Genomic DNA, 27,608 nt, shown 5'->3' with positions numbered 1-27,608 from the left:
TTAAAATGAAATGAAATGAAAATGTCAGGACAGCCCCTAGCTTCCTACGTTTTTATGTTTTTAGCATGGTATAGTTTGATTGATAGGCAAATTCTTTTTACAGTACTACTTATACCTCACATCAATTTTTTTGTCAAAATGTTCAATTTACAAACAAATATTGACTACTGTTATGGAATAGGCATCTTATAGCATGAAATAAATATTTAACTATTGAATGGCACTATTGTTTATGAATCTGCATTTTAAGAGACATAACTAGAAGGGCCCCAGTGCAACAATCCATGAAATGCCCCCTCTGACTTCCCTCTTCTCTCAAAGCCCAGGGCCCTTCCCATTGATCCTGGGGTCAATTACTCCCATAGCGGGGCCCTTTAATACAGTCCCACAGCGGGCTTCCTTCCTGCCGTCTTGGGTAGGGTTGCCACTTTTTTTCAAGTCAAATCTGAACACTCTAACGGTGCCAAAACTGAAAACTCAAGATGCACTTGGCTGAACAAACGGACAGTTTTTTTTAAATGTTGTCAAGTGGCTGGCATCTTTACACTGAAGTCAATGGGATGCGATTATGCATTGAAGTCAATAGGGGCAGTTATGCATTGAAGTCAATGGACGTGATTTTTTGCATTAAAGTCAATGGGAATGTGATTTTGCATTGCAGTCAATAGGGGGTGTTTTTGCATTGAAGTCAATGGAATGCGGTTTTGCATTGAAGTCAATGGGAGTTGAATCAACAGATCCCCCTTTACATCTGAATGCGCAGAGTTCCCCTTTACATCTGAATGCGCAGAGTTCCCCTTTACATCTGAATGCGCAGAGTTCCCCTTTACATCTGAATGCACAGAGTCCCACTTTACATCTGAATCCTCAGAGTCCCCCTTTACATAGCTATGAGCACCCTTTGTCTTCTGGCTGCTGGGTTTCAAACTTCCTGCCCAGACATCCCCTTCTCTGAGGCATAGCACTGCCGGGGAGTGTGGGCAGGGCAGACACAGGGGAAGAGGGCAGGAGGAAAAGTTGATCAACTCTTTCTCTCCTCTCCTGTCCATGCTGGCTCTGAGCTGTGACAGGCACTCATAGTTCAGAGCCCAGAGTTCAGGCTCTTGGGCCTTCCACAGTGGCAAAATTCTAGGGCCCGGTCGCAAGTGTGACCTTTGCGATCCTAGTAGTTCCACCACTGTGCATTTTATCTTTAGTAAATGTCTCTATTTTCTACTTCTTTCAATCAACAACTGAGAAAACCTCATGATTCCCACCAATCAGAAGATTTGTGCTATATACAGTAGCTATATTTCAAGTTAATAGACTAATGGAGAATAATAAAGCGTATCTAAACCTAAATCCAAAAACGTAATAGTCCTTGGTGTACTGGCTGCATTAGTTTTTTATCTGGTGATCCTGCCAATAAAACACTTCTTGTCCCTGGGTGGCTACGACACTCCTCCACTGTATCTATGCAGTGAGCCATGGTTGTAACCCTAGGCTGTTCTTCTCATATGGAATACAAATATGTGTGTGTCTCCATTACATGGAGGGCAATTGGTAAAGAATATAGGGCCAGATTCACAAAGGGGATACGACGGCGTATCTCCTGATATGCCGTCGTATCTCTGTTTCTATCTATGCGACTGATTCATAGAATCAGTTACACATAGATATCCATAAGATCCGACAGGTGTAATTGTTTTACACTGTTGGATCTTAGGATGCAGTACCGCAGCCGCCGCTGGGGGGAGTTTGCGTCGTAAACCAGCGTCGGGTATGCAAATTAGGAGTTACGGCGATCCACGACCAATTTTAGCGTTCGCTATGTCGTCGCTAGTCTAGTTTACCGTCGCAAATTTAGTCGTCGTTTTGGGTGCCCTAACTTTAGTCAGCAATCGTATTGCTGTCTAAAGTATGGCCGTCGTTCCCGCGTCGAAATTAAAAATTTAACGTCGTTTGCGTAACATGTCCAGGAATACGGAAGTACGCTATGCGCGTCGCCGTTCGAAAAAATTACGTCACGGTGCGCAAAGCACAACGGGAATTGCGAAACGGAGCATGCGCAGTAGGTCCGGCGCGGGAGTGCGCCTAATTTAAATGGCACACACCCATTTGAATTGGCCCGCCTTGCGCTGGAGGCCGCCGGCGTAGTTTTCATCGCAAGTGCTTTGTGAATCAGGCACTTGCGATGAAAACTTGCGGCGGTGTAACATATCTACGATACGTTACGCCGCCGCGATTCTACGTGAATCTGGCATATAGCTTGGAAGGAAGATATACTTCTGTGCAGCTTACAGGAAGTGACAAGGACATGGTATCTCTGACAAAATCAACATGTATTTTCTGTATTTGCTGATAATGTTCTTACTTGAAAAAAGAAGAAAGAAGAAAAGCCAGCTAGCGCGTGAAAGAACTAGAAGTTGTAATATTTTGCATTTTTGTTCTTGGGTTTATTTAAAAGGTATGAAAAACCCTTAAAGCCTCGCACACACGATCAGTCCATCCGATGAGAACGGTCTGATGGACCATTTTCCTAGGTTAACCGATGAAGCTGACTGATGGTCCGTCGCACCTACACACCATCGGTTAAAAAAACGATTGTGTCAGAACGCGGTGACGAAAAACACAACGACGTGCTGAAAAAAAAGTTCAATGCTTCCAAGCATGCGTCGACTTGATTATGAGCCTGCGTAGATTTTTAACCGATGGTTGTGCCTACTAACGATCGTTTTTTTCCCATCGGTTAGGAATCGATTGGTTAAATTTAAAGCAAGTTGGCTTTTTTTTAACTGATGGTTAAATAACCAATGGGGCCCAAACACGATCGGTTTTGACCGATGAAAACAGTCCATCAGACCGTTGTCCTCTGGTTAACCTATCGTGTGTACGGGGCCTAACAGCTCCTCCTCTCCTAACTTCTCTTATTTGGTCCATTAAGTATACTACTAATTACAGTTTGTTATATCTTTTAAAAAACTGCAAATATTAGTAATTCTGCCAGAAATTATATCAGCTGATAAATGTTTGTGCTCTTCGCCTGTACTATTCTCCTATGAATTACATTGTTGCCAGCTATCTCTAATGCCGCATACACACGATCATTTTTTGGGTTGTAAAAATCGACGTTTTTCAGGCTCTAGAAAAAACAAAGTTTTTTTCAACTTGATCATTAAAACGGTCTTACCTACACACGATCGTGAAAAAAAAAATGCTCCAGCAAAGCGCGGTGACGTACAACGGCACTATAAAGGGGAAGTTCCATTCGGATGACGCCACCCTTTCGTGTTAGTAAAAGACGATTCTCGCTTTTCTGTCTGTTACAGCGTGATGAATGTGCTTACTCCATTACGAACAGTAGTTTTACCAGAATGAGCGCTCCCGTCTCATAACTTGCTTCTGAGCATGCGCAGATTTTTCACGTCGTTAAAGCCCACACCCGACCATTTTTTACAACCCGAAAAACGACAACGTTAAAAACTTTGTGAATAAATAGAGCATGTTCGAAAAAAAAATGTGGCCATTTTTCAGAACTCGAAAAATGCTCTGAAGCCCACACACGATCGTTTTTAATGACATAAAAAAAAAACATAATTTTTTAGAACCCGAAAAATGGTCGTGTGCACGTGGCATAAGGACTACAGAACCCCTACTATCTATCTTTTGGAGGAGAGGAGAGGGTAATGTGTTTGTTGTCTTGTCCTATGGCAACAACACTTCTTCCCAATAGATACAGTCATTCTAGAAAAATAAGTGTGTTACTGGCAGGACCATATGGTGAAAATAAAGTAAAACACCTGCAAAAAGAAAACCAATGCAGTCATCACATCTAAGGATTGGTAATCCCTGGTTTTCATATGCATTGAAGGAAATCTATCAATAGAAGATAAGATGATAAGAAAAGATGATAAAATGAATTTACCCCTACAGAGAGTAGCACTTCTGATCTTAGCTCTCTTGCACTGTGGTAACATCTTGTGGCCCTAGATCCGTACAGAATACAATAGTGATCTAAGGGCTAGCAGAGAGAACCATAGGGCACAGTGATTAAGGTATCTGACATTCCCAGAAGTATTGGATAGGAAGATTCTGGCAAGAGCACTTTTTTGCCACATACACACGATCGGAATTTAAGTGTTTTTTCATGGGAGATTCCGATCGTGTTTGGGCCCCATTGGACTTTTTTCCATCAGTGTTTAGAAATAAAACATGTTTTATTTTTTCCCGATTGGAAAAATGTACACACGACCGGTTTCCTCAGCAAAAAAATATCTCCCAGCAAGTTTCTTGCTGGTTTTTGCCGAGAAACTCGGTCGTGTGTACGAGGCCTGACAGTGTTCATTTTGTCGTTTCCCATTCATTTTTTTTTTTTTGCTGAACTTGTGGGTTTCAACAGCAAGAACAAAACTTGACCTAAAATAGCCAACTGTGAAGGCTACAATATAATAAATATGGCAGGTACCCTTTTGTAGACAGTTTTAAGTCTTACCATTCTTGAGTTATAGATAGGAGACTTCAGAGGCAAGTTAATTGGACAGTTAATTCTTTTTTCCTTCTGGCGACGATTGCAGAACCAAACCCGTACCACTTCCTTCTCCATAGCCAACTGTTCAGCTATCATGCTAATTTCCTCTGAGCTTGGTTTTGGGTTCTAGAAGAAGAGATTTACAATGTCTGTACAGGTAACTGACAGGAGATGTGCAGGGACTCTATATATTAGAGATAATAATTAGAGCCTCACATAATATTACTTACATCTTGAAACCGTTTCTCCAAAGTCAAGCGTATGTTAGTCTCTATACTGGTCCTTTTTTTCCTTTTACGCCCAAACAGCTCACTTAATTGTGGATATGTGCTGTTTTGTGTCATAGCGGAATCAGACGGGGCAGATTCTAAAAGGCCAAAAGATAGTATGAGTATATCTGTCCATATTTGGCATCTGTACTTTTTTAACATAACATTTATGTTACATACTGATTACATACATCATTGCATTTGTACATACTCATGTATAAGTATTACCTGCATCACTTAGCCATTTCTCCAAAAGAGGTTTCAGCTTACACATGTTTTTAAAACTCAGGTTCAGAGCTTCAAATCGAGATATTGTTGTTTGGCTAAAATCGTTTCCATACAACTTCCCCATAGCCAGGCCAACATCACCCTGTTAACAAATAAATACATTTATATGTGCATTGTGTTAATATTTGCAGTATATAAACTCATAATTACACATTCTGTAATCTGCTGTTCAGCTATTGGTCACCTACTATCAATAAAGATTTTTTTAGTTTCATACTGAGCTTCTGATTCTTAGGCAGTTTCAGATCACCTAACCCAGGGCCCATTGCGACAAGAAATTGTGACCTGGCACCCAGTGAAGCTTAGGCCTGCAGAAGGCTGCAAAGCCGCGGCCTCAATTACCGGGCCCGTCGCACGAGGTGGGGGCGCACGGAGACACGGGATCCTGTGTCTCCGTGCGCCCCCACCTCCCCGCTGCGCGATCGTGCCGGCCGGTAATCGGTGGTGTGAATGCAGCCTTAGAGTATTTTACATTGCTGTTTAAACATGATTACAACTGACATTTGCACTTGCTGGCTGTTCCATACACCTCTTATACAAGTTTTAAATAACCCCCCATATGTTTAGCAGTATAACACAGAATGCAATTAGGAACTCCACCAAAATGGTTTATGTTAGGCTCCATTAGGCTTGTTTTCCGGCAAATCAGACCTGACCCATAGACTACTGAGAGGCAGAAGTAGTAAAGCAAAGTCACTAATTAATACTTTAGGGCCCAAACATTATATATATTTTTTATTTAACCCCCTAGAGAATAAAATGGCGGTCGTTGCAATACTTTCTGTCACACTGTATTTGCGCACTTTGGGGAAAAAATACACTTTTTTTAATTAAAAAAATAAGACAACAGTAAAGTTAGCCCAATTTTTTTTATATTGTCAAAGAGAATGTTACGCCGAGTAAATTGATACCCAACATGTCACGCTTCAAAATTGTGTCCGCTCGTGGAATGGCGACAAACTTTTACCCTTTAAAATCTCCATAGGAGACGTTTAAAAAATTCTACAGGTTGCATGTTTTGAGTTACAGAGGAGGTCTAGGGCTAGAATTATTGCTCTTGCTCTACCAATTGCGGCGATACCTCACATGTGTGGTTTGAATACCGTTTACATATGCGGGCGCTACTCACATATGCGTTCGCTTCTGCGCGCGAGCTTGGCGGGACGGGGTGTGTTTTTTGGCTTCTAACTTTTTTAGCTGGCTCCTAGATTCCAAGCAAATTTTTCAAACCCTGACCTAACCTATATATGGTACAATGCTGTGTTCCTAAAATCTGAAGGGAACTATGATGTTTTCATAATTCAGAAAGGTTTTGAAGCCACATACCAGAGCCAGGTCAAGGGGGAATAGGGGACAAAAAGATATGCGCTCAGTGTTTTTATGTAGAGAGTGGGAGAGCGTGCTGGGAACTTGAGTCCATTGCTTTTTGCCGCTGCCTCACTTACAGGAGTGTAAGAAGGAGCAGGGGCCTTAATAGCTGCTGGAGGTAGAATTCTGCTATTTTCTTCCTCCAATAGCAGCTCACTGTGGGCGTAAGATGGGGGGGGCTCACTAAGAACCCACCTCCTACAGCAGCCCTCAAAATTTCCACTTGCCTACTAGCATTTGGCGAGTGGATTTAAGCTGGGGGCGAGTGATGACAGGGCTGCATGACCAATCTCCCTCCAATCTGTGGCGGCCGAAGAGGAAAGGTGAATGCTCGGGAAAAGTAGTCTGGTGAGCCGCGCACAGGCAGAGCAGTACACAGGTGCTCTCCTTACAATTCTCATTAAGCCATGGGACCCAACAGTATGACCTCTCTGAGCCTGCCCCCCTCCCCCGGGCCCCAACCAATGTAGCTGGAGAGCAGAGAGTAATGAGTGAGGTGGAGGATTGCAAAAATTACCACTCCGGTGCAGCGCTCACTGAAAGTTGCCCTGACATGAGAGCGGCAGCCTTCTAGTTTGTGCAGTTTTCTTCTCCTTGTGCTCTATGTAAGTGTCCAACAGTTTAGCCTGAGCACTGTGAACAGTCTGGTCTCAATGTGTGCTGTGCGCTGTCAGTGTGCGCTGTGCTATGGTGCCAATGGCTGTGCAGTTATGTGGATCTCAGCGCTGGATTGTACTCCCTCCCGCTGTGCTGCAGCTCCTCTCCTCTCTGCCAGCCTGAATAAAAGGGGGAAGTGGGGACATGCAAGCGTGGAGCCGCACACACAGGCTCCTGATGATGAGATGAATGGGAGAGAGAATGGATGGGAGTTGCAGAGGAGACAGCAAGTGCCCTGTCCCTCTGGTCTGCCCCCAGTGCCCTGTCCCTCTGGTCTGCCCCCAGTGCCCTGTCCCTCTGGTTTGCCCCCAGTGCCCTGTCCCTCTGGTTTGCCCCCAGTGCCCTGTCCCTCTGGTTTGCCCCCAGTGCCCTGTCCCTCTGGTCTGCCCTCAGTGCCCTGTCCCATTTTGTTAAAGTTGTTGTTGGTAATATTTAATTTTGTAACTTGATTCTGCATAAAACATTGTCATTCCATGAGATAATCTACGAGGGCGTGTTTACGGGTGCAATTAGGCGCAGGGCAGTGTATGAATTAGGTGGGGCAACTGGTGGCGAGTAACTCTTGAGGCCTGGCTAGTAGCTCAGGACTTGAAATTTTGAGCCCTGTCCTACAGGCACCTCACTCACAACTCACCACACCTGCTCCGCCTACAAAACTGCTACACATCCATGCCACACTGTAACACCCCGGGCATGCTCTTTTCATCAACCTGCCCCTTTCAATGGCACAGCATTTAAACCCAACCAGTAGAGAATACCACTGTCAGTTCCCTGGTCCGATCTGGAGGGACAGTCAACTAAGCACTCTTTCCCAGTGGCAGGCTGCACTAAGATAATGCTTTAGTGAAGCTGTCTAGGCTTTGGATTGGACCCATAGACAAAGCTAAAGAAGCGTTTTCACGCAAAACATGTAGAGCAGAACAAGTATTAAAATATTGGACCCATGTTTAAGGCCATACATTTCACATAAACCTCTACTGTTTACTGGTTATGTATTTTCTCATATATTGAGTGTACTTGCATTATTACAATTTTCTGGAAATGTTATTGTAGTACTTGTTGGGCCCATATGCTGATGAATATTGTATTATGATTTATGAAACTTTTTATACAAATTTCTACAATAAATATCTATTGATTTTTATATTTATTATTCGTGTGCCGCCTAAAGTCAATATTTCTAGTCTAAATTTCTATTTCCATGGACAAAGCTAATTCAGGAAGACTGTCTAGAAATTGACTTTACCCACAACCAAAGTGAAGCATAGTCAGGCAGACAGTGCCCCCCCCCCCCCACTCTGATTCCCTCATTGCAATGCTAGGTGCCTATATAGGATATTTAGAGGCCTGGTCATTGCCACATGGGATGCCAGGGTAGGAGGTGTGGGGAGGTGGTTTATATGCCGAAGAAAGGTTAAAGACCACTAACTTTTCACTCTGGATAGAAAACAACTTCTAATTGCTGTTGCTTTATGATGCCTACTCCTTTGTGCCAATGTTGTTGTTTTTTTTATAATTGCTTTAAATTTGTTCACTGGGGTACAGATACAATCTGGAGATCCATGCAAAATGGGCTAGATTCATAAAGGACATACGACGGCGTATCTTCAGATACGCCGTCGTATGTCCGAATGAGCACGGTTGTATCTATGCGCCTGATTCATAGAATCAGTTACGCATAGATTTGGCCTAGATACAAGTGGCGTAAGTCTCCTACGCCGTTGTATCTTAGGGTGCATATTTACGCTGGCCGCTAGGGGCGCTTCCGTAGATTTACGCGTAGAATATGCAAATGAGCTAGATACGCCGATTCAGAAACTTACGTCCACCCGGCGCATTGATTTACGTCGTTTACGTAAGGCTTTTTTCGGCGTAAAGTTACCCCTGCTATATGAGGCGTAGCCAATGTTAAGTATGGATGTCGGGACAGCGTCAAATTTTTCGTCGTTTGCGTAACTCGTACGCGAATAGGGCTGTGCGTAAGTTACGTTCACGTCGAAAGCATTGACTATTTGCGACGTGATTTTGAGCATGCGCACTGGGATACGTTCACGGACGGCACATGCGCCGTTCGTTAGGAGCGTCAATTATGTGGGGTCAAGGCTCATTATAATACAACATGCCCACTGCCTGGACAATTTAAATTAAGGGGGGGTTACGCCGGCCCATTTACACTACGCCGCCGTAACTTAGGACGCAAGTTCGTTGTGAATATGGTACCTGCCTCACTAAGTTACGGCGGCGTAGTGTATCTGGGATACGCTACGCCCGCCTAAAGATAGGCAATTCTATCTGAATCTAGCCCTATAAATTTAGCTGAGGCTTTGTTACAAGAAAAAAATCTTTATTAGCAGTCAACAAATATAAAATTACCACGCTATATACAATAAGCACAGGCTCTGAGTAGGCTCTAAAACATTGCACAGTAGTGAGATATCAAGAAATCATTGTGTATTTGCCATGCAGAATAATACGATTTGCACAGTATTTTATATCCTGTAGCCTATACATAATCATACTAACACATTGGTAGCCACAGGAAGAAGTATAGCCTTACCTGTGTAAAGCCTAGTTTTATTCGCCTCTGCTTGAATGTTTTAGCAAACTTTTCCAGTTCTTCTAAATCACTGGGTTCATCTGAAGCAACAGATATGTGTTTTGAAGAATGCAAGTGCTGTCCCAATTCTAAATGTGGTTCTACAGATGAACCTGAAAGGCTGGATCGTCCAACTGCCTGCATCAAAAGCACAAATTGATTAATGACATTTAGTCTCCAGCATCATTGTAAACATTATCCAAATTGCTTTAATCTAGAAATGTAACTAATGCATGCAAGAAAGGTACCATACCTGGTTAACCAGGCCCATTCCAGCTTGAGACTGTAATGAACCGCCTTGTTGATGAGGCAAAGCAATAAGATTTTGTTGAAGAAGACCTAAAATTAGAATAGAAAATAATACCTTAGTATAAAAAGTGGTTCTAAAGTCAAACATGTGAAGCAGAATCTCTGACCTTTTCCAGTCTAATGGGAACCTTCAAGGCCAAAGTTAACTGACATCCTTCTTTAAGTGGTGGGTTGTGAGGCATAGTGGGTGCAAAGGTGGTAAAAGTCATTGGGCGCCAGACACTTTCTGGATGTAAAGAGGTTTTATTTCTTTGACAGTCCTTTTTATATTTTGTAGAGGAAAGAGGGTTAGGACCATTACATCCTTAAGTAGTTACAATTTCAAATGGCAGACTCCGAAACTTCAATAGAACAGCCGTACAGGGAAAGGCCACAGCAACGCGCCACTTCTGCATGTGCAGGACTGCTGACTCCTATGGTAACAGTACTTAAACAGTTCCTAATTTAAAGTAACAGTTCTCTCAGCTGTACTACAACTTCTCCTTATAGTTCTTCAGCCCCTTGAGCTCCTGGTCTCTCACTGGACCCTCTGATTCACTAACTCTGAATCCTGTGAGCTCTTCAAGGCTTCTGCGGTTGAATCTTCCTCAAGGGTCACCCATGCTTTCCTGCTGGGTCCCTAGCTTGGCACCTTCAAGCTTCACCCCTGCTGACTGTCTTGGTCCCTAGCTTGACACACAAGGCTGCTCTGCAAGTGTCACCTCCGCTTGTTGGGTCCCTGACTTGATCACCGCCTGAAGTTTCCTGATTCTCCACTGTGCCCCTTTGGCGAGAATACTGCTCTAGTACTTACTTCAGTTACTCACTGTGGTCCCTAGTAAAGGCAATTGGTCCCTTCATGGTGACAGCTTCCCTTCTAACTCAGTCCCAACCCTGCGCTGCCCTCTTACTTCTGGATAAGCCCTCATACAGCCTGGCAGCCTGATGCCTCCGGGGTAGGCCCAATTTCCTTTCTAGCAGCCCGGGGCGTATACGACGCACATCCACCCAGACGGCGGTCTGGGTGGCACACAAGAACCTGGATCACCTGACCTCACCCGAATATATAGGCTCTCCCAGCAGGCCAAGGGGTTCAACAAAATGCGTGCCCATTGGCTGAGATACCCCATATACCCATAACCTGACCTTGAGTTGTCCTTCTCAATCTAATACCTCCCAGTGCCCGGCCACCTGGTGGCAGAAGAGGAAAGTATAACCAGGCCAAACTTAGGGAGAAGTCAATGGATCCCTAGTAATTAACTACAGTAGCTACTCCTGACAAGGAATTTGGTGAAGAGCTCCCTGACTAAACCCCAGGGCGCTACACATGTTTTTCCTTTTTACCTTAATGCATTCTCTGCATTAAGGTAAAAATTTCCTCACTACGTATTCTTCACCCCATCTCTAAACACTTACCTGACTCCTTTCATGATCCAGCATTGCCCCGCCTGCAACACTTGGTCTCACAGGAAACACAAGCATAAGCAGGAGCTATAGGCCCAACTCTGTGAGGAGTGAGGGTGTGATGCTTATCTGTACTGTGTGCGTCTATGGACGGTGATAGCCCAGGTCAGAAGCGCTCCCACATTGGTGCCTCTTAAGCACACTGCTTGCTTAGAGGACATCTGCAGGAGGGAGGAGCGGAGAGTGCAGAGCAATCCAAAACAGGCGGTAAGGGTCTGCTTTGTGTTATACCATTGCACAAAGTCTAAAATCTTTTTTCAATGAAAACACACACACACACTACAGCTCTGCAATACACACAGTGGAGGAAATCATTTTCCCTCTGCAGTTTTTCCTTTCTGCATTGGAACATCATTGCAGCAGACAACTCTGCACCATCCTAACCATTTAGTGCTGTCACAGAATGCAAAGACGTGGAGATTAATTAGGGTTATCAAAATGAAATAAAATTGTTGTGATTGAAATTAAACAGAAACCAGCCCTTCCTTTTGAAGTATTTTTTATTATGTGCATTACCTCTAGCATCATCCCCAACTGTCCCTCCTCCAAAAAGAACTTGCTTCCAATTTTGTTCCAATACATATGTTTGCAGCATGTCTAATTTTTGGGGTGAAAAGAAGTTATAAGGTTTGCTAAAATAAGTTATAATAATAGTTGTTTCTAAACTATTATTACGTTAACTAACTTTCACCTCAATCTCCTGTCCTTTATATACGCTGCTACGCAGAAAGCAAATTAAAGAGATACCTGTGATTTAATGCAAACATACAGTATTCACAAATAAATTACTTCCAATAAAATAAACCTATGCATGCCTTTTTCTTTTGTGCAACTGTGCAGTCCCTAAAAAAAACAAAACTTCAGGGGCTCCTGAGGAAGTCTGCAGTGATAAAGGACATAGGGCGGAACCAGTGATGTCATCACATTTGGGAGGAATGTACTCAACTCTTGAAAGAACATGGTTTTGTCTCTCAATGTGGGAAAGTGCAAAATTACCTTTTTATTCATTAAGGCTCCATTCACATTGTAACGCCGCGTACGCGGCGTATTTTGCCGCGATTAGTTAACTTTTTTTTTTTTCACAAAGAATTTACATTGATGTCTATGGCCGAACGCCAATGCCGCCTGAAAAAAAGGGTCCGGGACTTGTTTATAGGCGGCAGGCGTACGGAGTCTATGAGATGTGAACCATCTCATAGACATCAATGGAAATTCTCCCCTCCAGGCGTTTTGTCGCCTAGGTGTGAATGAGGGCTAAAGGTCAAAGAATCTGGTGATTCGATTAAAAAAGAAGTATAACAAGGTGGAGGGGAAAGTTCACAGCAAAGTGTTACTTTTTATCAAGGAAGACATTTAGGGCCAGATTCAGAAAGAATCGCGGCGGTGTAACGTATCGTCTTTAAGTTACACCGCCGCAAGTTTTCAGTGTAAGTGCCTGATTCACAAAGCACTTACCTGTAAACTTGCGACGGTGTAACGTAAAGCCGTCCGGCGCAAGCCCGCCTAATTCAAATGGGGTGAACGTTCTGCGCATGCTCCGTTAGTAAATTTCCCGACGTGCTTTGCGCGAAATTACGGCACCCCGACGTGTTTGTGAATGGCGACGTGCGTAACGTACTTACGCCGAAATTTTTTTTTTTTAAATTCGACGCGGGAACGATGGCCATACTTTAACATGGCTGGTCTAAAGTTAAGGCATGAAAAATCAGTCTTAACTTTGCGACGGGAAAAAACGACTTGCGACGACATAACGGACTCGAGTAGCTTCGTGAATCGCCGTAAAAGCTAATTTGCATACCTGACGCTGGAAAACGAAGCAAACTCCACCCAGCGGCGGCCGAAAGTATTGCAGCCTAAGATCCGAAGGCGTACGAAGCCGTAAGCCTGTCGGATCTTAGCCAAAAGCCGTTGTATCTTGTTTGTGAATCACAAATCAAGATACGACGTGGCAAATTTGAAAATACGCCGGAGTATCAGTAGTGGATCTGGCCCTTAGGTGCTAGGTGCTATTGCAAGGACAGCACTATTCACACAAGGAAGTTGAAGTTTTTGCTTTTTTGGGACTGCACTATTACACTTAAAAATGATACATACTGTTTATTTAATTGGAATAGATTTATTTGTTTGCATATATTCATTAGGGATTTTTTTTGTATGTTTTGTGCCCAGTGAATGGTCTGGTGACAGGGTCTCTTTAACCGCCACGCTGCAATTATACCTGCTACCAAGTTATATGTTGCCATTTATTTAACTTGTCATAGGGGGTTATTTAATAAAGACAAATCCACTTTGCACTACAAGTGCAAAGTGCACTTGAAATTGCTCTGAAAGTGCACCTAGAACTGAAGTCGCTGTAGATCCGAGGAGGACACGCAAAGAAAATAAAAAACAGCATTTTAGCTTGCACATGATTGGATAATAAAATCAGCAGAGCTTCCCCTCATTTCAGATCCACCCCTCAGATTTACAGCGACTGCACTTCCAAGTGCACTTTCAGTGCAATTTCAAGTGCACTTTGCTCTTGTAGTTTGCACTTGTAGTGCAAAGTGGATTTGGCTTTTCGTAAATAACCCCCTTAGTGTATGCATTTTAGTTTAGTTTTTTTTAAGAAAATGATGTTATGATGATGTTCACCAGATGGTGGCACTGTAACACCATCTTGCTATGCAGTACAGGTTGATATTTGCTGGTTCCTAGGACCTAAAATTATTGGAAAGAATTGGATGTTACTGATCAGGGTTCTACCCAATAAGCATGAACAAGTAATCTACATTTTATATATGTAGAGTTTTCAGCTACCTGTCATTTTATCAATAGGTCCAATATGTGAAGAAATTAATACAGAGGAAAAGCAATTGTCAAGTAACTCAACAGAGCTTAATAAATATCAATACACAAAATAACATCATTAGACTTCACTTGCTCCTGGCAGATGGATGGCCCTCATTTTCAATTCACAGTTATGCTAAATTGTTAGTAAAGAAAGGCACAAAATCTCTGGTACTGGCAGTTATTTACTGTTATTTGTCATTTCACTTTACTATTTGAGCAAACTGCAGGAATCTTAGCCGAATATACTTAGGCACCTGACCTGCATTGCAATGCACATTGTAACTCATTACTGTGCTATGCCTGGGAAAAAAAGGTTAAGTCCAAATTTTGGGGGGCACCGCAAAAATGTGAAGGGCCCTAAAGTGTTGGCTCCCTCAGGTATCCTTTACACTTGTTATACCCTCTGAAGAGCGATCCATGGTGGATCACTGGCTTTTTTAACGCCTAAAAAGCCTAATTACCATGCTGCAACTATGTGCATTGCAGACGATTTCAATGCAGCTTAATTCAGGTGAATGGAACTTGTTTGGGCTGCTGTGTCTGGTGTCTACATTTCCCACAGAAAAAAGGTGCATCTTCAAAATACAGTTGCAGGGACATCACATGGTGCTTTTGCACCATGCAATTTCCCTGTAGTTTTCCCACCCGCAAACATGCAGTGTTTTTAGATGCGTGGGGTGCCATTAACAATGAATGGCAGCCCAGCATGTTTTGACTGCGGGTGTGGAAATCGCTGCGATTTCCGCACCGACAACCACACGCAATAGTGTGAACCAGGTATTAATGTATATGTAGAGCTGTCTGCTACCCAGCTTTTAAACTACACTCTTCAGTGAAGGAGACAAATATCCTTTTCCAGACCAGAACTCCAGAACAATGCCCTCCTGCAAAAATCCTTTAGCAATCTTCTCCAGACCCCAGCCTAGCACCTGCTGAGACCCAGACTACAACTCTGGTCTCACACGAACTGTCTACCAGGGACAGCAGCCCCAGGAGAACATTAACCATACTAGTAGAAGAAAAAAACTCTGCTCAAAGGGGCTGTAAAGGTACAATTTTTTTTTCCTAAATAGCTTCCTTTACCTTAGTGCAGTCCTCCTTCACTTACCTCATCCTTCGATTTTGCTTTTAAATGTCCTTATTTCTTCTGAGAAATCCTCACTTCCTGTTCTTCTGTCTGTAACTCCACACAGTAATGCAAGGCTTTCTCCCTGGTGTGGAGTGTCGTGCTCACCCCCTCCCTTGGACTACAGGAGAGTCAGGACACTCTCTAAGTTGCAGATAGAGAAAGGAGCTGTGTGTTAGTGGGCGTCCTGAATCTCCTGTAGTCCAAGGGAGGGGGCTAGCACGACACTCCACACCAGGGAGAAAGCCTTGCATTACTGTGTGGAGTTACAGACAGAAGAACAGGACGTGAGGATTTCTCAGAAGAAATAAGGACATTTAAAAGCAAAATCGAAAGATGAGGTAAGTGAAGGAGGACTGCACTAAGGTAAAGGAAGCTATTTAGGGAAAAAATGGTACCTTTACAACCCCTTCACGCCTCCCCAAACATTTATCACCTCTCCAGTCATCTTCTGGGCACCCTCTTCCCAGGGAATGGCTGGGGTCTAATAAAGATTCATGAATCAGTAGTTGACCCTCCTGTTCTGTTTTCTGGTAGCTTCCTCCAGAAACAAGCAGGAGTAATCAACCACTGACCTTAGGGAAACCCTGACCAGATCAAAAAACAGATCATTTCCTCGCTGAGTACAGTGAAGCCAAAATTTAACCTAAGTGTTGGCAGGGCGCTACATATATTTAAACCCAAAATATTTATATCACTTTGGATAAAATAGGAAGTGGTAAAAACACCTGTTCGGTGTCCCCAAATATGGAGATTCACCCTTCCTGTACTGCAGACACAATGGTAAGTGAGAGGAAACCTCTCCAATGTCAAGTATTATCTCCTCTTATGCCTCGTACACACGACCAGTTTTCCCATCGGCTGGGAAAACTGGCCGTGTGTATGCTCCATGGCAGTTTTCCCGACAGGAAAACCGACGGGAATCCCGGCAGAAAAAATAAGAACATGTTTCCGTTTTTCCTGCCGGGATTCCAAGCGGTTTTCCTATGGAAAACACTGCGGTGGAGCATACACGTGGCCGGGTTCCCGACCAAAGCTGTCATGGCCAGGAAAAGCTGCCGACCAGGTTCACGGTTTTCCCCTTGGTTTTCCCAGCGGACTTTTTACCGCCGGGAAAACCGATCGTGTGTACAAGGCATTAGACAGTTGTCCCCAGAACAAATGGCCCTATTGGAAGATTTCCCTTCTATTCTTGTTCTAGTGACAACGCAACATTTTGAACTTTACCTTAATTTCAGTCTCAATGACAGTGGTCCCTGGGGAAAAGAGTGTTTCTCCCCAATGAGGACAAAGACAACAATAAACATCTTACATGAGTTCTAATACTTCTGCTAAGACTACTGTTTTCCAAATCTATAGCACCCTTTGCAGAAAATGACCTTGAGAGGGTATAAAGAGTTTTTATTTAGTTACTTTTTTTTCCTAAAGTTTAATTCATTATATCAGGTTGTGGATAGAATGAAGAAATGTTAGAACTTCTGTGAAGGTATTACTACTACTGCTGTCTGTCTGTCTGTCTAGATATTATTGCTGTCTCTCCTAGGGAGGGGTAAGGAGAAACTTCTCACAAAGAAACACAGAGGGGTGTATTTATAAAAATATTTGCATAGCTATTTATCCTGTGAAACTGCGTGTACATTAGTTCTGTGCAAATGTTGGACATAATCAAATGGTCTCAAGCTAAATTATCGGTTTATGTGTTGAGCATTAAAGCGGAGTTCCACCCAAAAGTGGAAGCTTATCTGCCTCCTCCCCCCTCCGGTGCCACATTTGTCACCTTTCAGGGGGGGAAGGGGGGAGCGGGTACCTTTTTTTTGACAGGTACCTGTCCCCACTTTCATGATATCTTGCCACAATGAGATCATTCGGAAGTTCTGCCCCCTCCTCCTGCCCCCACCACTGGGCCATTCAAAAAGTGCAGCATCCTTTGCGCATGCACAGTTGGCAACTGGCTGTAAAGCCAAAAGGCTTTGCTGCCAGTTTCCCTTACCACGAATGGTAGCAGCAACACCCAAGAGCCGATGGAAACATCAGCTGGGGTGCCGACATCACTGGATTTTAAGGACAGGTAATTGTCCTAATATTAAAAGTCAGCAGTTACAGTAAATTATGGCCACTAGATAGCGCTGAGTATCATAGAAAATAAGTGCTGTATTTTCCACATTCATACTGTTATTTTCAATGATTTGGCCCCATTTGCATAGAACAAATGTACATACAGTCTTTCAGGACAAATGGCTTTGCAAATTATTTATAAAAACACACCTCATTGCTCGCTTAGGCTTTGCTTAGACTTGCAGTTGGGGGGAGCAAAAAAGCATGGTTGACTCGCATTTTTACGTGCCCCCACTTTAAGCTGCAATAGGCAGCAGACGGACAAAGTTCACCCCACTTGTAGCCATTGTTTAAGCGGAAAGCCTGCTGGACCCTACACAGTCGCGTAAATGGAGAAGCGCATATGCCCCACAAACACATGCAATGCACGCACTTGCGGTGCATTTGTCAGCTAAAATGGGGTTAAAACAGGCTGTGAAAAGGCATTGAAATTGTTACCTCCACGCATGTCATTTCCCTCTGGAGCGCAATCTGAACGCGGATCGGCCTTCAGAGGCAAGAGGGATTTACACACATGTCTAAATCTACCTTTATTCTTCTGGTGACACCTTGTTTGTCAGGGTGTGACAGAACAGGAAGTGAGGGAAAAATCTCCCAACTGGAGAAAGATGATAGTGGAGCCCTAAAAATCTTTCTAATCTCCACTCCCCACACCCTCCAAAAAAGGATTTAGCCCCCCGGACATCGGGCCGATTTGACATGCGATTTGAGATGTCAAATCTTATGACAAATTGGATCCTATTACCGGCAATGGCACCGTCTGAATCGGTGCAGCGCTGATTTTGCAAAGCCGCACAGATTAAGTAGTTCCTGCGTTACTTTTGGCGACTTTGGGTCAATTTTCAATTGACATCTGCACAGATGTCTCTGAAATCGCTCCCACAGTCAGACTGAAATGCGGATTTGAAATCATGCGTGTTCAGCTGAACTTTAGTGTGAACTCAGGATGAGATGGGCTTTAACTGTTTTTCTGTTCTAAAAGTGAATCTATGCAACAGGTTTTGTTTTTACATTGTTTATTCCTGGGATTGTGTTTTGGATTTGATTAAAAAATAAAGATTGATTTAATTAGAATACCTATTTTTTGTGATAGTGGTTCCTTGGTTGTGATTATCACTGTCATTAGTCATAGGTGTTCCAAAACATGTATTACCTACAAACATTGTCCTTGTCTCCTATCATTGTTTCCATCACACTTGCAAAGGAAATTGATAGTAAACATAGTTTGGGGTAATGCAATTTTTTTTTATGTATTAATTTTTTTTAACAAATTAAGAGGATAGACTTACATAAAACCAATGGGCCAGATTCAGATAGGTGAGCGGATCTTTAGATCCGCGTAACCTATCTCATTTACGTTACGCCGCCGCAAGTTTTTAAGGCAAGTGCTTTATTCAGAAAGAACTTGCCTGTAAACTTGCGTCGGCGTATCGTAAATCCCCCGGCGGAATTCAAATTCCATGGGTAGGGGGCGTGTAAAATGTAAATCAGGCGCGTCCCCGCGCCGAACAAACTGCGCATGCGCCGTCCGTCAAATTTCCTAGCGTGCATTGCATTCATCGTGAGCGTAACTTACGTCCAGCCCTTTTTTGAATCGACTTACGCAAACGATGTAAAATTTCAAAATTCGACGCGGGAACGACGGCCATACTTAACAGAGGATACCCCTTCACATAGCAGGGGTAACTTTACGACGGAAAAAGGCGAACGCAAACGACGTAAAAAAAATGCGCCGGGCCGTCGTTCGTTTCTGAATCGGCGGAAATCCTCATTTGCATATTCGTCGCGTAAAAAAAAACGAAACGCCACCTAGCGGCCGGCCTGGAATTGCAGCCTAAGATCCGACGGTGTATGGGAGGAATATCAATGCGTAACTGATTCTCTGAATCAGTCGCATAGATACGACCGGCAGAACTCAGAGATACGACGGCGTATCTGGAGATACACCGTCGTATCTCTTTCTGAATATGGCCCATTGTTTTTTTTATTTTCCCCTATCTGCTCTTTGCACCTATAACAAATGTTTACACTTTTAGTGAGTGTGAAAAAGGGTTGCTGGTTTGAATCCCAACCACAACACCATCTGCCTGGAGTTTGCATGTTCTCCATGTGCCTGTGTGGGTTTCCTCCCACACTCTAAGGACATGCTAGTAAGTTAAGTGGCTCCTGTCTAATTTGTATAGTATACGTGAGTTAGGTTGTACACTCCTTGAGGGTAAAGCGCTGTGTAAATTGATTGTGCTATATAAGTACCTTAAATAAATAAATATTATGGTATCTGTTATGACACTAGCCACATGATGGCTTGAGAGCACAAGCAACTGTGATAGTTATAATTCACAGCATTCCTTAAATGTAACTGTTTTGGGAAACAGTTAAATGGGTTTCTTTCCCTGTAAGGGTAAACTCACACTTGTGAATATACCAAACTACAATTATATGTGAGAACCCCAGTAGGGGTTCTCGTCGATTATTTGGCCTAAGGCAGCCCAACTGAAAGCAATGGGAGGTTGATGGTTCCCACAGCTCACCACAGCCACTCGCATTTGATCGCTCATTCAGCCTGTCTGCGTCCAGGGCTGATCACTCGCAGGGAATCGCTGAATGAGCAATCACAGTTTGTTTTTAAGTCTAGAACAGTGGTGACCCCATTTTTAGCCATTATATGTTATCTGCTCCACAAAGCTGAGATCGAAGACAACGAGAAAGCCAATCTAAATGGGAGTTAGCAGACACTGCCAGGATCACATTAAGAACTAAACACGCTGTGAATACTGTGACTTAAAAGCACGGTCTCACAACACATTGGCATATTATTGTACAAACCCAGCCACACAACTTGGCACCTAAATCCAGGATACTCCCTAATCTGCCAACAGGGACGTTCAATCCCGCTGAGGAAACTGCTGTGGATTTCGCAATAAACATCAATAAATATTCCTCAACGTATAGCATTTTACAAAGTTGAATAATACATGAAAACACCCTCACGAACAGAAAGCTATGGAACACAGAAGCAGTAAGTGCATAACATTAAAGGCATGGTTTACCTTTACCAAAAAACTGTCTATGGAGTAAGGGGTACCTGTCAGGGGTCAAGTCCTGGGGAAAAAAGTGTGGGAACTTCCACCCAAGATCCACTCCCCCACCAAAAAAAAAATGATACACTCATATGCATAATTACTAAACCGCATATTTATTTATTTTTTCGATCCACTGTACCTTAGTAAGTTATTTCTAAATCCCGGGATAACTCACGGAAGACCTCCGCAATGTCTCCTGGGAACAATGAAAAAAGCTCCCAGGAGACATTGTGGCATCGAGAAAGTGACGGAATACCCGCACACTACCCGATGAATCCATATACAGGAAGCGGCCAGTAACATAAAGGATCACTAAGGTTCGCCTGCCCCTGACAGTGACTCGAGCTGGGCATCGCCGCTTAGTGAAGGATTGACTTGGGCGACTCGGCTGCTCTAGTCCTGCAAAGGGAACTGAGTTCCTGCTGTGAAAAAATGCAGGAACTCAGTTCCCACGCGTTCCCGCAGGACTTGAGCCCTGGTACCTGTAGATAAAAACAAACTTGGATTGTATAATAGTTGGATAATGCACTTCCAAAAGGTGTAGGCCATTTACAACCTCCTGGAATCTGACTCAACAACTCCCAGAGATTGCATCATTCCATCCTGCCTTGTTGCTAGGATGTTGCATAGAGACTCCTAACTCCTATTATTCACCTCCACCATCACAGGAAGTAGCTATGTCTCTGATTCAACCCCCAACACATGTGCTTTCTCTCCCCTGATGCAGTAGCTCTGAGCTCATCGTTTGATAGTTTGCTCCTGTGATGGTGGAGGTGAGCAGTAACAGCTGGGAGTCTCTTAGCAACATCCTAGCAACAAGGCAGGGTTGAAATTTAAGCGCCACACCACTGCTAAGAGGTCCAGATACAACTTTATTCCATTAAGGGTCAAGGGTAAAAATCAAAAAATAGTCAACGCGTTAGGGGGGTTCACATGCCCTCTTCATCAGGGCTCGACTGGCAACCAAGTGAACAAACCAGTAGTGAACTGGACCTACAATGGTATTTCATCCAGTGTGAGTTGAAAGCACAGACCTAGTCAGCAGCTTGTTTGGCAGGTCCAGTTCACTACTGGTTTGTTCACTTGGTTGCCAGTCAAGCCCTAATGAAGGGGGCACGTGGACTCCCGAAACATATTGGCTATTTCTTGATTTGTATCCTTGACCTTTAATTGAATAAAGTTGTATATGGACCTCTTAGCAGTGGTGTGGTGCTTTAATTTCAACCCTTGTTACACTATAAGCCAAGGAGACTGTGGAGATCTTCTGGGGTGTATAAGCCACTTGCCCAGGAACCAGATAATCTACACCAGGGGTAGGCAACCCCTGGCACTGGTACCGCAAGTGGCAAACAAAGCTACTTTTGCTGGCACTTGACTACCTCCCCAACAGCAGAGCAGTGCAGGGAAGTGTCAGTGAGACACAAATGCATTCCAATTTCAGAATTCCCCACACCGCACCTGCACTGAGGGGAAGTACTGTGCCCCCACACATTGTAAAAGATGGGAAACATTGTTTGGTTCTCTAACTTTGCTGTTTCTGCGATCGTCAGCTTTTGTAATGGGGAAGAGATTGGTTGCAGTTCTGCTAGGGGGGGGGGGGGGCGGTCCCCGTTTCCAGGAAGAGAAGAACTGTGATTGGCCACTGCTAAAGCCAATCACAGTCCTACTAGCCCGTTCACAATCTGGAGGAAGATGACTCGCTTGGTTGCCACTACCAGTCTCAGAAAGAAGGTATTTCACTGTGATGAAAACCACAATCAGGTGACAGTTTTTGGAATTACTGTTGAGCTTCTGGGAACTTTGTTGAAATTATTTCTGAACCTTTGCGTCACTTACTACTGAACCCCTGCACTCTGTGTCCCTTCAAGCCACAGCCAGTATTCAGCGCAATGAAAATCACACCCAACCACTTTTTCTCAGCTGCCGGTGCCCAACTTATAATACTGCACACAGGCCCACTGCTTTCAGAAAATACCCCTGACCTGAGCTCATCATTGCGCATCCATTCCGTATGCTTGTATGTGACATCCCATATATCACATACATCCTATACATATCTTACAAGCACGTGGGCTGGATGCGAGAGGTGGATCAGCAGGATGAGTGTGCCAGGACAGGTAGATACTGTATGTCTCATCTCTGCTTCCTTTCACCACTCTGCATTTCACGCATATCACAAATGAGAAGAGGGTACAGCGGTGGAGCAGATGAGTAGGAGGGTACACCGGTGGGGAAAATGAGCAGGAGGGGTTCAGAGGTGGAACAGAAGAGCAGGGAGGTACAGTGGTAGAATAGATGAGAAGGGTGTTCAGCAGATGTGAAAGGAGGTGTGTTGGTGGGGCAGATGTGCAGGGGGTTACAGTGGTGGGGCAGTTGAGAAAGGGGGTACATTGGTGGGGCTAATGAGCAGGGTGGTACAGTGGTGGGGCTAATGAGCAGGGTGGTACAATGGTGGGGCAGATGAGCAGGGTAGTACAGTGGTGGAGCAGATGTGCAGGGTAGTACAGTGGTGGGGCAGATTTGCAGGGTAGTACAGTGGTGGGGCAGATGTACAGTGCTGGGGAAGATGTGCAGGGGGGTTACAGTGGTGGGATAGATGAGCAGGGGACTACAGTGGTGGGACAGATATCTAAGTTGTAAAGGTGCATGAATTGGGGCTCATCTTAGGCATGGAGTTGCAGGAATTGGGGCTGATCTGAGGTTTGCAGGGTTTTGGTAATTTCTCACTACTAAAGTAGTTTACAGTATTTACTTTATAAAAAATAATTTTCGTGATTGAGAGTGTGAAGTTCAAATTTTTTTGTTAAATAATCGGCACGCTCAATTTCGTTGAAAACATTTTTTGTCACAATGTGCTCAAAAGGTTGCCTACCCCTGATCTATACCAACATTACTACCTTACGAAAACAATAACAGTAAAATAAAGCTATGGGTCCATCGCTATCTTTCCACTTTCCTCGGCTGTTCTAGCAACAATTATAAAAAACAATTCCACGCCAATAAATCGTGATAAATCAATCAATAATTCAATAGTAAATAATAAAGTCCCATTAGTGCAAACAAAGATACAACATCAATGCTCGAATATCCTCTAGATATATTTCTTGCTGTGATACAAAAACCGTCTCCGGTCGTGCAAACTTAGTTGATCTTCCACCACCTGGATAATCAGTACGACACCCAATGTGCACAAGTAGTAAATTGTGCTTACCAGACCTGGTTGACCTCTTTAATGGAAAATACGGTCAGATGTACGAAACCTCACCCTCTGAATGTTGAGATTTTAGAACATGGAATACAAACAGAGAGCTTCCATAGTGCAACGCTATTTTATTAAAATGGAATAAAAACACCAGCCAATTGGCTACTCACATAAAAAGTGCCCTTCTCCCGGCACTGGGGCTGCAAGCTTTATTAAAAAAAAAACACTGGCTGGCCCACCTCTGTGGCGACGTGCGTTCCACCAGCTGCTGACACTGTCCAGACGATCAGGAAGTGACGTAGGACATAGTACACGTGACCAGGTTCCGCCGCCGCCGTACGTTTTGTATAGTTACGTTTTCAAGCCCTGAAAACGTAACTATACGAAACGTACGTCGGCTTATTCACCAGTTGGCGCTTGGCGGAGAACATCATGGGGGGATCGATCCGAGAAAGGTATGTACGTATTCCCGGTACCTTCCGACACCCGTCTAGGCTTTTTAGGGGTACTGGTATCCTATTCCTCAGGATAATTGATCGGAGTTTCAGCGGAGCTCACTTCAGTTGCGTCCGGCTACATCCGGTGCCTGGCCACGCCCCTATTACTTCCTCTTTAAGACAAGAAAAACATCATAAAACCTCTAACCGCCACCCTTTGATCAACTTCTGCTATTCTTGGTTGATTTTAACATTGGTTCTGGGCATGCGTGTTTGTACTTTGGACTAAAGTCCGATGGATTTCTGTACACACGATAGGACTCTGCACCGTAGGACTTTTGTTGCCGAAAAGTTTGTCCGTTTGCAGAGCGAGCTTTTGTCTGATGAAAACCGAAAAAGTTTGTCCGATGGAGCGTACACATGGTCGGATTTTTTTGAAAACCTGCTCATTTTGAAGTTTGTTGTCGAAAAGTCTGATTGTGTGTATGGGGCTCCTGTTTGATGTTTTATAGTGTAGATCTCTATAGTGTTTTTGTGCTTGTAGCCATTGTGCTGTGTTTTACTCTTTGACTTTTGATGGAGGAATTGTTGCTTTTTATTGTAAGATCAGAAAAAGCTTTTACAGAGGAAGTGAACTTTCCTCATAGTGGATCATGGTGTCATCAGGATTTATAGGCAGATTTTTGAGACCAGGCTTCTACAATGCTTGTATGTGCTGAAAAGGCTTTGTTGTTTGACAGGCCACATTTTGTAAAGTGACTGCTGTTACTAAGGTGACCCTGGTGGGTGGCTACTCAATTTCATTGGGATTTCTTGAGTATTTTGTTAATATAATTGAACAACTTTTTCCCCAGTGCGGGGACCAACAGCAAAAAACTTGATTAGGTTGTTAGTCATTCTACAATCTATCCAAAACAAAAAAAAAAGTTTTGGCTTTGCATACAACTAAATGGACTGAAAGAAGATATATATTTTTTTTACTTTCAGAGGCACGATGAGTCTTTAGAAATGTAAGTCAACGTACACTATATTGTCAAAAGTATGGGGACGCCTGCCTTTACATGTAAATGAACTTTAATGGCATCCCAGTCCTGGTCCTTACGGTTGAATATTGAGTTGGCTCACCCTGCAGCTATAACAGCTTCAGCTCTTCTGGGAAGGCTGTCCACAAGGTTTAGAAGTGTATCTATGGAAATGTTTGACCATTCTTCCAGAAGCGCATTTGTGAGGTCAGACACTGATGTGGTTGAGAAGGCCTGGACACACAGTTTCTGATCTAATTCAACCCAAAGGTGTTATATCAGGTTGAGGTCAGGACAGCACAGTCAAGTTCCTCTACCCCAAACTCGCTCATTCATGTCTTCTGGACCTTTATGGACCTTTGTCCCTTTGGCTCCTTTGTTGAGTTTGATTAGCAGGGAACGAAGGACGGTGGGCAGTGCTTTTTGCTGCACCGCAGGGTCACTTCCGGTTTCCCCGCCACCACTCACATGAGCACAGGGGATTCTCGGCTAAAGGCCCGACTGACGCCGGACCTTGCCAGAAAGAAGTCTCCCGCGCATGTGAAGGAGTGACATCGCGGCTCCAGCCACTCACATCGCTGGAGCCGCGATACCCGGAAGACACGCCGAGGCAACATGTCAGCTACCTCTGCGTGGACCAGGTAAGTTACCGACGCCTCGTTCTAAGGTAAGTATTTCATAATGAGCTAGAATGCAGTGAAAACTAGCTCATTATGTCTTTTGCCTTACAGATGACAATTTTGTTTTTATGAGACTATACAACCGCTTTAACAGCTGGAGGCCCACTTTTGAGCTTCTGCCTTGGATGGTGACCCCCCTCCTTTCTAAACAGCACTCCTACCTTTGTGTATGAGGTTTGGTGGTGGTGGATTTTGTTTCCCCCCATATAAGACCCCTCCTTATGGGCACCTTGGTGTGGTGGGTCCTTGGATGCCGGTCTCCGTTGCATCCCGAGGTACGTTCTCCCATATTAACACACTGTTGCCCCCTGTTTGCACATCAGCTCACCAAAACTACTCCTGATGAAGCTTTACCGCGAATCCACATCTGAAAGAACTGTTTTAATTGTTTATATTGCAAAGTTTTCACACATATTTACCTATAAATTGTTATTGTATGTGATATGGTGTCTGATAACGCTATGCAGGTTTTGAGACAGGGTTGCTCTTTGTTTATATTCTTCTTTAAATATTTATATGCAAGAATGTGATTGTTTTCCATTCCTGAAATTTACACCTTAAAAGTCCAATTTTTTTCTGCCGCTTTACTTGTGTGCTTTATGGGGATGTGGTACAGGTGCAGTCCCTAAAAGTTCTTTAATGCAGCTGCTTTGCTTACACTGAGTCTGTCTGTGATCTGCATTCTGCTCTGTACAATGTAGAAAGCAGCATGCTCCCAGCCTGTGGAAGCACAGGGAAGGAAACGGCAGAGGCAATGAGTTATGGTTGCTTGGTGCCCTGGATATATTTAAAGGGTAAATGTGTTAGGACAATTATGTTGAAAGTGAGATCTCTGAATCCTTTCTTGCTGTTGCTGTGATTCAATAGTAACACTAATTTGAATTCTTACACCCAACAAACACTTCAACTACTTTGGTGCAGTTGTACCTGTATTCAATGACATATCCCTTACCACTTCGAACAGAAGTAATCAGGTTTTAAAGGGTAACCAGTCAGGTTATTAAGCACCACATCAAACAATTAAAAATTTGAACTTGACTATAATAAACACAATTTTGATAGGTTACCTTTGGCAACTGCAAGTGCACATTACTATTTCTCTTTGTGCTGTCTAATCCATGTTATTTCTGGGTAGACAATGGTATAATTAGTGAACGGGTTTTGTATGTATTTTTTCCCTTTTAAACAACACTGTATTTCATTGATGCAAACAATATATTTATTCATGTCTGCTTGTTAAATGTTTGGCCAGTTTAAATAAATATTTAATGAACCCTGTCTGCCTTTACTTGTGCTAGCAACATTCACTATACAGTAAAACCTTGGATTACGAGCATAATTCGTTCCAGAAACATGCTTGTAATCCAAAGCACTTGTATATTAAAATTACGCATAAAAAATAATAGAAAATGGTTCGTTCCACAACCATTTATTCATAGGTCCTTCAGTTTATAGTCCATAGAAAAAGATTATAGCAATTTGATAGGTTGTGTAACCATAAAATGTCCATCCACAAATGAAAGCCTCCATCAGGGGATTAGAAGCAAAATCCAGCAGGAGCTACAGAGTATAAAAGAGAAGAGAGGCCCCTCTAAAGCCCTGTACACACAATCGGTTTGTCTGATGAAAACGGACCGTCAGTTTAGATAGGCGGCCATGTCTTGGTAGGTTTGC

General features: G+C 43.5%; 1 protein-coding gene across 3 annotated transcripts in view; it reads right to left on the bottom strand.

The window, feature by feature from the left end:
* The window catches only part of POU2F3 (POU class 2 homeobox 3), a 137,006-nt gene that overhangs the window by 4,917 nt on the left and 104,481 nt on the right, over nucleotides 1-27,608 (bottom strand). For all 3 annotated transcript variants that reach the window (XM_040325536.1, XM_040325537.1, XM_040325538.1), the window contains 5 exons: nucleotides 9,939-10,024; nucleotides 9,647-9,823; nucleotides 5,005-5,146; nucleotides 4,738-4,874; nucleotides 4,472-4,633 (listed from right to left, as the gene is read on the bottom strand). In XM_040325536.1, coding sequence (XP_040181470.1) covers nucleotides 4,472-4,633; nucleotides 4,738-4,874; nucleotides 5,005-5,146; nucleotides 9,647-9,823; nucleotides 9,939-10,024 — 704 coding nt within the window. The remainder of the gene's footprint in view (nucleotides 1-4,471; nucleotides 4,634-4,737; nucleotides 4,875-5,004; nucleotides 5,147-9,646; nucleotides 9,824-9,938; nucleotides 10,025-27,608) is intronic.

This window comes from Rana temporaria, chromosome 10 (genome assembly GCF_905171775.1).
Source record: "Rana temporaria chromosome 10, aRanTem1.1, whole genome shotgun sequence".
NCBI lineage: Eukaryota > Metazoa > Chordata > Amphibia > Anura > Ranidae > Rana > Rana temporaria.
Note: the sequence above shows the minus strand (reverse complement) of the source record. Positions and strands in the feature narration are given on the sequence as shown.